The 10,706-nt window shown below is 45.5% G+C and overlaps 1 protein-coding gene across 2 annotated transcripts in view; it reads right to left on the bottom strand.

Annotated features, from left to right (window-relative positions):
- Window positions 1-7,111: 7,111 nt before the first annotated feature.
- The window catches only part of LOC107270111, a 7,328-nt gene continuing 3,733 nt past the window's right edge, over window positions 7,112-10,706 (bottom strand). For both annotated transcript variants that reach the window (XM_015744812.2, XM_025087441.1), the window contains exons 2-4: window positions 9,382-9,659; window positions 8,295-8,629; window positions 7,112-7,910 (exon numbers count right to left, since the gene is read on the bottom strand). In XM_015744812.2, coding sequence (XP_015600298.1) covers window positions 7,438-7,910; window positions 8,295-8,629; window positions 9,382-9,386 — 813 coding nt within the window. In that variant the 5' untranslated portion in view covers window positions 9,387-9,659 and the 3' untranslated portion in view covers window positions 7,112-7,437. The remainder of the gene's footprint in view (window positions 7,911-8,294; window positions 8,630-9,381; window positions 9,660-10,706) is intronic.

The raw sequence follows: 10,706 nt of genomic DNA on the forward strand, positions 1-10,706 counted from the left end.
GACACGGGACGTTCAACTGTTTTCGGTTACGAGTCACGAGTCGGTAATGACTTCGAATTGGTATCATAAGGCGCTGCAGATATAAATCAGGGCGCCGCTTCTAAAGGAGAAAAATTGAGCGAACGTCGAGGAGCGTGTTCTCGGAATTGAATCAAACAAGTGTTACCAACCCTCCGCGTATAATATATCTTCTAAGATCGTGTCGAGGGAAGCTGGTAGATACGAGCTGGAAGAAGCGAAAAGGATGATTCTGACTTCCTCCAGGATGTATCTGGTACCTGCCTGAATCTATGGGACTGGCCGTGCAATTTTATCATTCGTCCCTTACCTGCTGTAATCGACCGCATTATTATTATTATTCCTTATTTATCATCCCATTAACCCATCTGCATCTCGAAGTACAGTCGGTGCATAAGTAAACATCTTAAAGCGACAGAATGGAAAGATACGAAACTCGTAGTAAATTTTCCCAATTTCAATATTTTTCACAAATAAAAAATTAATTAAAATTATTGGAAACCATGCTTTACCTCCGGCGAAAGAGTATTGGCAATGAGAAATTTTTACTCGTGGACCGATAGGTATAAATAATAATAAAAATGTTATTAACGCATTATCGATACGCCCTTATTTTCACTAAAATCAATCAATCGGGTAAATAAATCGATTTATATTGTATCGATAAATAAATAGAAAATTCGTAATTCAATAACGATTACCGGTAATGCTGTTATGCTAGTTAGAGGTAAACGAGCATCGTCCGCAAAAGAGCTAACTATTTTATCAATCAACCATTCGTCTGCCCCTGCCGCCCCTTCGGGCCCACCGACCCCCGTAAGAAACGGCCAAAAGGAGGAGCGGTGAGTTCCATGAGCTATAATAGCATGAAACATAATCCTGGGGTGAATCTAACGAGTCGGAGGATTCGTGGGAAGAGGGTATGAGGGAAAGTAAGTGTGTGAGTATATTGCGTCCGTGTGCGTCGGACGAAGGAGGGAGGGATGGGATTTTGAGAGGGCGCGAGAGAGAATGATGACGGTCGGCGCCTCTCCGATCATTCTTCAGTCTAGCGCAACGACTCGCATTTTTTGCCGCCCGAGAGAACGTTAAAATTGCTTTAATGGCCGTCAGAAGAGAAAAGCCAAACCCACTGATATTTATCGTTTCCTTATTTTCCATTATATTCCTCGTCTTCCCTTATCCCAACTAGAGAATCCGGTCCGAGCGATTTTCACCGGCGATTATTTTTATCGGATCGATAACAGTCCTACGGACTTCGGACCGGATGATGATTGACAGGACTAATAACGAAGCTCATTGATCCGTATCGCTTAATCTCTGAGACATCCAAGTTATATATTTTTCCGATACCGCGAGAAGTCTACAAAATAATGATAATAGAGAAAGGAGTGATGATTAAGTAAAATTTAAATTAAAAAAAAAATTTTTTTTTCAGATTTAATCAAATGATTTATTTTATACGTAACATCTACATGTAATGACCGACCGATCGAGTTAGATCGCCAGTGCGCTCGATAATCCTAAGAGTCATTATGTCTACATCGTGCACGGAAGAGAAGCCATTATCTTGTTTACATCACGAAGACGTCATTCGTGCGGGAACGTAATTCAGAAAATCATCAAGATTTAATATATCAATGATGATCTTACCCTTTGATATCGAATCATTCGAATTCCAACGATGCGGCTGATCCGTTAAGGAATCTAAGGCGAGACCCTTGCCTAACAATGACTCAATTGATGAAACTGAAACAGACCGGTTGCGTCGTATCGGGCGACAATGTCGACGTAGTTCCTACATGTGTACGCTCCTTTATGACTTTTAGCGTCCCCTATCAAAATACATAAGTGGGTCACTGCCGTTTTCAATTAAACAAACCACAAGGAGATTCGCACATTTGGCAGCGACATCTCAGACGAGCAAAAACACGTGGTCGCGTCCCCGTTTTCTTTCTTTTATCTTTTTTTCTTCTTCTTTGCTCTTCTTCTTTTATTTCCCAACCATTAAGGCTCCTTCCGTCGTAATAGGCTTTCAGCTTGAGAAAGGTCGTATCCCATATGATTCGTAAAATCTGCGAAAGAATCATCGACTTTCCGAACACGTGGAATCGTAAAATTAATTTCCATGGTCAAATCGAAACTGACAAACTTTTTCGAAATCTGTAACAAATTCTCAAATTGATATAGCAAATTATTAGACGAACATTCAAGAGGTTGTATAGCTGATAAAAGGTCGACCCATATATATGTATATCTGTAGGTATTGCAAAGAGGTTTTCACCGTGGTAAGGAAGCACGTGGCGTTGTTTGGGTTGCCATGTCTCAGGCGCCAAGGCCCAAGCCGATGTTTATCCTCTTAAAGGATCCAACCCTCGTAATATTTTGGTGATGCGCAACGCCACCCTCTCGGTATCATCTCCTTTTCTTGCTAACCGAACAACTCAGTGACTGGCGCCTCTACTGTCAACCAGGATATGATATATGTACGTTACTGGTATACCGGTAACTTGTACTAAGGGTGGTATATTCCAGGGGTAGCGATAGACGATGGGCGATGGGTAATATTACTGGGAAGTACCACTAGAGAAAATCCATGGAGTTGCTTTAGGGGCGCTTCGCCCCCGCAGCATCGAAAGATCATATTCTTATCATTATTGATATCCTCAGATGATCTGCCGCTAAGCTTATTGATATTGGATGTCGCATCTCGTGTTAGCCTACGGGATGTTCTATAAAAAAAAAAAAATTCATCCACAATCTTTAACCCCTATTTCCACCTCGAAGTAGCTCCTGATATACCTTGAAGGGGGGAGGATCATAATCTCAAGGTGAAGAAAGTCATTTTTTCCTTAAAATGGATTAGTGTCCTAATGGAGAACTGCTGCCTGACCCGGAAGTGGAATCTAGGCCGACAAAGTGTTGGTGTAGATGAAAGCGGAAGTGATCTTCTCGAAAGAATTATTTCTTGGTAATTGAGGGGAATCTCGCGGATCAGGAATATAACTGGTCTCGTATCGCATTTAGGGGAAGCCCCTACGGGGATCCTAATACAAGAGAATCCATTTAATACCAATTCATTTTTTCATCGTCCCATAACAAATCCACACCTAATCGAATCGAAGGCTCGTCGAGGGTCGTGGAAAAGTGAGGGCCGGAGTTAATCCCGGTGCGCCTCAAAAACCGACCTAGGACAACGGTTCGCTCCTGATCTCGATTCTTTATCATCGTTTCTCACTCTCTTACGTGTACCGTAGCCGACCGACATTCTCTGACGAAACGGCCAGGCGCCATCGGCCATGAGATCCTTTTTGATAGGACACACAAGAGATGGTAGCCTACGGTGGCTTGGTTCGTATTGCATATAAAATTTGAATTTTTGAAAAGTTTCACAATGTTTACGATTCTACGAAATTTGACAAGAAATTATTTAAGGCGAGGAAAAATGAAAATAAGTACAAATCAAAGTCCCGTTGTCCATCCAAGTCTTTTAGGAGACCCCGAAGACGAGACCCAAGGTCGACCAGGGTGTGCAGATCGTGGCTACAGCACTGTCTAAGAGAGATACACTTTTTGTGGGTTTCTAGGCCGCTAAGGAGCGAATGAATGAACACGGACCTCCGTAATTCATTCATGTTTCAAGAGGGTATAGCCTCCTCCTCCTCCTCTTCCTTGGAGGTTTGGAGGATGGGTGAGGAGACCCCTCATCTCGGCGGGATCCTTCCTTGTAACTCGCGCTGTTATATTTTGTTTGTCTGCTTCCGAGGAACCCGAGACCTCCCTTCCTCGCTCCTCCTCAGTCCTCCCCTTTCGCCGTGTTAGACCTCACTTAGACTTGGGATCTGGGTCAGATTATATGTATACAACTTGTAGAGCTAAATCCCATCGAGAACCCGGACCACCGTGATACTCTCTGACACTTTATTATCATCCAACCGATTATTTTCACTCCTCGCCCCCTCGCCATTCCCGATCAATTCTCGATCATCGATCCTCGATCCTTGATCCACGTACCCTTCGATCGTTCCCACCCCCAACCAGGGTCCTGCCAAGCGACGCCTCATAAAGGACCCACGTCGCCTATATCACAATAATAAACAAATTAAGAAACGATAAGCTAAAAATCATCTGCTAAACTAAAATATAGTACATGTATGAACAATTTGATAAAATACTCCAGATAGGCTGCCTCCTAATCCAACGAGAGGACTCATTGGGTGTGAGTAAAAACTGAACAGTGTCTGGCCTAACCTCCAAAGCAAGGTGTTATCGCTGCAGGATCACGCCAAGTTCCCAGTCGACTCACCTAGTGCAACCTCACTCCCGGCAACTGCATTCCATCGGTTTCCCCTGTTTCCGCCAATCGGATCGCAGCTATGGCGCAACCCAGTCGGCAGCACTTTGCCATATCGAATGTTCCGAGGGCATGGCGTGCTCGATTGTGCATTTCACGTTCACGCCAGCGCGCCACGTAAATCAGACATTGTTAACCAGTGCGTCTCAACCACTTTGGCTACTTCGTCCTGGACTCGTCTATCGACCGATGCAAAAGGTACAGCACCGTTATCGGTAACCAGGCTGAAGCTTCGTTTCCAAAAAAAATCGATCGCGAACAATGCACCAAAATGACGTTTGAGAAGTATAAGATCGGTTGAAAAATAAAATAAGGACCCTACTATCCAGACGTGGACAATTAATTTCCTAAATGACAATTAACGAAATTATTAATAAAAATACTAATGAACCTAAATAAGCCGTGATAGAAGCCTTCCTGTGTGGCCCGTAATTGTCATGCTAATCGTGAGCGTCTTCGAATCGTGTGTCAATTGGAACAATTCGTTCGGAGCGCCACGTCAATCTTGCTCCAGCGTTATTACCAAACTTAATTGACAAAGGGTAATTAAAGTGAGCGACGAGTGAAAATTCCGAGGATACGGAGCGGCGAGAAAAGAAGGAAAGAGAAAAAAATGTGAAAAGTAGATGAGAATGACGAGGCTCGGAAGCGACGGAGTCGCAGGCCGTTCGAAGGAGCTCGTAATCGGTTCCTAATAATCTTATAATGCCAGGATGAGAATTCGAAGGCAGGAGCAGCCAGGACGAGGAGTGGGGATGTATACAGGGAACGCGAGAATCCCAGGGCATTATCTAGCCGAACGAGTGAGACCACGCACAACTAAGATTATATTCTCATTAACTTGATGATCCTGACGAGAATTAATTGAGAAAAAATTGCTCGAGGAGCGCCGAACGATTTGGTACATTTATCCAGGAGTAAGGAACAATTCTTCCCTTAACTTCGTCCAGCCTTCCCGATCCTCGCAGTGTTATTTTTCTTTTCGTTCCTTTAAAACACTTTTTCTTTGCGCGCGCTGCGCAACGCTCCTGCGCAGAGGGACATCGACACCTTGGCCTTTGGCTCGTTCACATGAATATCTACAAACTGGTATCCCCGAGGTGGCGAAGAACCTGGAGAAAAGGAATCGCGACTGCTTCCAGTTCCTAATTAAAGTCCTGAAATCTTGGCAGGATATCTGTGGCTAACGCGATCCGTTCTGGACTGCCGATTATAAACAGGATCAGGAGCAATGGTGCTTGAGAGAGAGAGCGAGAGAGAGAGAGAGAGAGAGAGAGAGAGTCTATAGGTTGGTAGGACTTGTCTAAAAGGCTAATCTCCATGACTGCGATGAAACGAGGTCTGGAAGAGTTGTCAATGCCTAATTAGTTTTACTCCACCGGATTGGTCTGTGGTGTTATCGTAAATTTAGATACTCTTCGTATTTATCTTTAATTTAATTTTTTTCAGTGTCGATCCTAAAGAATTTTATTTTTCAATCACCGTTCGACTGGTCTGCTTCTTCGATGTGCCAATTTTATTCACGGTGTCTGCATTCGTGCAGCAGCGCCGCTTACGGCCCTACGGCCATATGACTATGCGGCTGCGTCGTTATGCGGCCGTTCGACTATTCGGCAGGAATCGAAGAGAGGAAAAAGATTAAAGAGAGAAGATCGCGAGTGGGCCCAATCCTCGCAAAAATGCCCTCTAACAAGAAGGGCCCTGTGGCCCAACAAATTCCTCGCGACTTTCGCACAATCAAATTATTCTTAGAAGAGGAGACCGTCTCGCGAGCATGTGTCGACGGCGCTGACGTCATCCTGCAAGACGCCGACTGGTCTCAGCAGACTGATTGTGAGAGAGGAAGTCAAGGCGCCGCAGTCGTTTTACTTACTTACTTACTTACCTACTCCTCTCTCTTTTCATATCCAGAACGTGACGTAATTCCGGTACACGTGCCGGCAGCTATCGCCGACAAAGGATTCTTAAGAAATATGCAAATAAATATTCAGGATCGTCGCCGTCTGACTTTACCAAAAAAAAAAAAACAGCTCTCGTCCTTGTCTCTCCGAGTAAAATTTAATATCTCTACTCGCGATTCGTTCCTGCGCGGTTTCTACGTGGATTCGGACGTCGATCATTCTCCCACGGTGGTCATTCCTTTGTCTTCGTGGAAGAGTGACTCTCGTCGCTGACCTCCGCGAGTGGCGCATTGTTGTCCCGTGTTTCACGGCGTCGTCAAATAAATTCGTCGATCGAGCCAAATACTGACAGGGCAACGTGGACGATGAAAAAGAAGACGCTGGACGCCGATACGCTACAGTGACCGGGAAGGGGGGAGGGGGGTGGTCCTGAGGGATGCTGTGGAATAGATCGTAAGAGGAAGATTCGCGAGGTGGATCGGCCACAGTGAGATAGCCTAAGGAATCGCCGGTTGGAAACGGCCATGAACCATTTTCGCCCTTAGAGCAGCCGCGGCGCGACGCATGCAGCATACAACACAGACAAAATAAAAATAAGATGAAAGAACCGGGCAAGTTCTCTGGTGTCCGCGATGGTGGCGGCGGTGGCGGCGGTGGGACCAGCGGAGCCAATGGTGGCTCGCCGGGATAAGGAGAAGTCGAGCGATATTTCTCCCCGCGTGGCCGAAATCGCGCACGACCCGCTTTGCTCGATTTTGTAGCCTCGTAATTTATTAGAAGAGTTAATTAATAGGCCTGCAGGTAGATATACCGAACGGGATGTCTCACGGTGCTTGTGGCTGCCTCTGATTTAAACTGCTAGCTGTATATACATATCTACGATGATATAGAGACTGTACATATTTTGAACGCCCGGCGTCGCCACACGTGACGGCTCTATAACGTTTAATGCTGTCGCGAGAAAAAAAAAGGATACGACGAATATAGGTACCGGATGACTTTTCGAAAATATTCTTATACAGATATTTATTTATTTCCCTCGAGTCACCTTCTTTGATCTCTTATTTCCCGTTCCTTTCTTTCTTTTACTCTCCGGTCCAGACGCTATTTCTCTGACGATGGCGCGCGGCCTCGTATCGAATATCCACGCTAATATTTTCCTCTCTACTTGTTCTTTATTCCTGCCTTGACGCTCACATCGCGCGACGTCAACTGCACGCTGGAACAATTCAGCGTAAAGTCTAAAGCCACGTTCACACCGGAGCAACAGTTCTCATCCTTTCTCAATTGCCATTTCTCTTGATAATCCTTAGATCCGCTAGTTCCACCCGACCTGTCTTCAGTCTCGGGATCCTCTTCCTTTTTTTCTTCTAGATCCTCCCCGGAGCCATATGCGTCCACTTCCGGTCCAGCTGGACCCGTCGACGATTCTTTCTTCTGATCGGTTCTGCATTCGGACTGCCCGTGGTATTTCATCGCGATGCGAATTATGTGAGTCACTTCCGGACTTGGGCTGCGGGATGACCTCCTGACCTCCGTTTTCTTGCGAATGTTTATTCGCAGCTTCTCAGAAATTTCTGAACATATACAATCCTTCTGCACTTCCTCCAGGGCCGAGGACTTTCGATAGTCGGTACCTGAAATTCGTCCTTTTAACAATCAAACAACTTTTCTGAACCCAGTACCTCGTCAGCTGACAACGGGTAGCACCACCCTCTGTTCAAGGGCTCAAAACTGGTTGCAATGTACTCGGCGTTCTGCGCCTTCGTAACTGCAACCCGTTCAGCTCTCCCGCTCATGAAAACCAACAAACAGGATTCCTGACTGCAAGTGCACTTACTTACTCGTGTGCAATGTGCATATGCATGCAACGGAAAGCATGTACCCGGATGACGTAAGTGTTTTAAATCATCCATATGCAAATATGGCATCATATATGATTTAGGGTAAAGACTGATAACATTGATGAAGAGTGTGCATTCTACTGACAATAAGGCAGTTTAGAAGTCCATGCTGCTGACCTTCGTTCATGCTCCGCGTGCATTCCTCGAGGTCAGCCAAAGTCCTGCTGCACTCGGCGGATCCTACAGGCCGTTTCGCAGGATGGTTCCTCCGAGATTCCCGTGAATTCAGGATGCTCCTGTCCCGTTGCGTCTCGCGTCGAATTTCAGCGACCTTTTCCAAGAGTTCATCCAGTATCTCATCCTTATCCTCGTGACCGTTGCCTCCGGAGTCTCTGGTTCGTCCACGTGCACTCGCCTGGGACTCGATCAAAGGAATCGGACAATCTGGAAGCTCCAATGACGTAATCGTCAAAAAAGCTGACCTCTCGTTGGCAATCCTGTCGAGCCAGGACCTGAAATATTCCGTAAGTCAAGGTAAAGCCACTGGTAACCCTCGGGAAAAATGGCGTCGTGGGGACTGAGAAAAGAGTGAGAGAGCCGCCCCCCGGAAAAAAAAGAGCAAGACAAAGCACCAAAAACACGCAGTGGAATCAGCCGCGTGCCGTCTAACTGAATAGAAAAAAGAAAGGAATGAGTTTTTTATTAACGACAAGGGGTAACTGGATATGATTGTAGGCCTTGTACTCCGGCGAAATTGAACCTCGCGATTCGAGTTTCTCCGTAGAAACGAGAGCGATCATGGCCGCCGTGGCCGAGCCTTCCGAAATCGCAATAAACACAGTAACCTTGCCCATTGGCCGAATACTCTCGACATTGCCAAGTCGAGAGTCGAGGAGTTCAGGCTTTGAAACACAATACCCATAGCACGGACACCATAGATCGCCGTTTGCGATAGCGCCACTAGAGCCAAGCTCGTATTTTAATACGCTTAATGCGTTCAATAAGACGATAAGATTGGTCCGGTATCGATAGACAGGATCAAAAGAATTCGAAAGGCGAAATTCTCCATGGACCGGTGGCTATTTGTTCTATATCGATCCATTAAATTTTAGTACGTTTAATTACGGGTTACGGCCAACTACAGGGATAACGATAAGCAGCACGGTGGATTTCATTTTTTTATTTTTTTATTTTTTTTTTTCAAAATTTCTACCCAAAAGTGGCACTCTCCCTCTAATGTCTATGATTTCCTGTGAGCAACAACCTCATGTACCTCGAGGTCCTTCGTCCTCCTGGAGGGATGCTGCTCCGTGGATGACAGATACGCCGAGTCGGAGAATCCGACCTTGAGTTGGGTCGTTCTCTCGCGCTCTTAGGATCCTCTAGTGTTAGTCGCCGAATATATAGTCCTGGCACCTCCTCCACAAGGAGATGTCTTCTCCTGTACGAAGCCACAGTGACTAATCTCGTCGATCCTATGGATACGGATCGTTACTGTACCATAGCGAACTCTGCTGGCTCTGTCAATCCGGCTGAATGGACCTGTAGATCGAGACCCGTTAAAACGTTGTTTAGCAGGCTATTTTGAATTTTAATTTTCTTCTTTGGATCTTGCCAAGGTGTGGGATAGATTAGTTTTCGCTCGCATGGCTGTCAGCTACTTGCCGGGGGCTCCTTTCTCTCTCCCTCTTCCACCTTACCTATTTATTTCTCACTAGTCTCTCTCTCTCTCTCTCTCTCTCTCTCTCTCCCTCTCTCTTTCTATCTCACGACTCACTAGCCTTTGAGACCACCGCGATGTCTTCTCGCTCACCGCCTTCTCTATTAATGTACGCCTCGGTAATCGCGCGTAACACCCTCGATCGTGAATAAATTCGTTGATCGTCAAAGCCGGAGAACCCGCGTCAGACTTTTTACTTGATAACATGGATTTTTCTTGTTTTTAAGTAAAAATACGATAGTGACGTTATCAAAACGAAATTAAAATTACTGCTCAGGACGAAAGCCGCCGTTGCTAATACTTATCCATGAGATTGGTACATCCAAGAAAATCATCCCTTTATCGTTCCTCCGGTCTACTGTAATATTCAGTATATAGGGTGGTCATAAAGTCACCATCCATTCTCACAATTTCTTTTTACCAAAATGGATCAGCACTTTACGACCGTCTTGTAAATGCTTCTAAAGTACCGATCCAACCTATAGATCGGATGCAAAAAATATTCGTCACTGCAGTACTAACAAATTTTTTTTTTATTTATCAAATTCACATCCCAAGTGAATTTATCAAATAAGATGTCGGTTGATCGATCGTACGAGATGGATCGTTTTAAATTCACACAGTCGCCGATATCTTCGTGGGTGGACCACGGGTGGGGTCATCTTCTCTCTTCGCGGAATATGTTTACATTAACGGCGCGGCCAAAAAGTCCAAGCAAACCGCAAACTGCTTAACGAGTTCGGTTATGCTCTTTTTCTATTCTATGCGTGACCAAACTGCATCACCTATATGGACCAACACGCGCGTCCTGGCCAACGGAGAAATGTGCACACGCACACGCGCGTGTTCACGGACGAGATCGGTCCAGA

Source organism: Cephus cinctus, unplaced genomic scaffold (assembly GCF_000341935.2).
Source record: "Cephus cinctus unplaced genomic scaffold, Ccin1 Ccin1_scaffold0696, whole genome shotgun sequence".
In the NCBI taxonomy this organism is placed as follows: Eukaryota; Metazoa; Arthropoda; class Insecta; order Hymenoptera; family Cephidae; genus Cephus; species Cephus cinctus.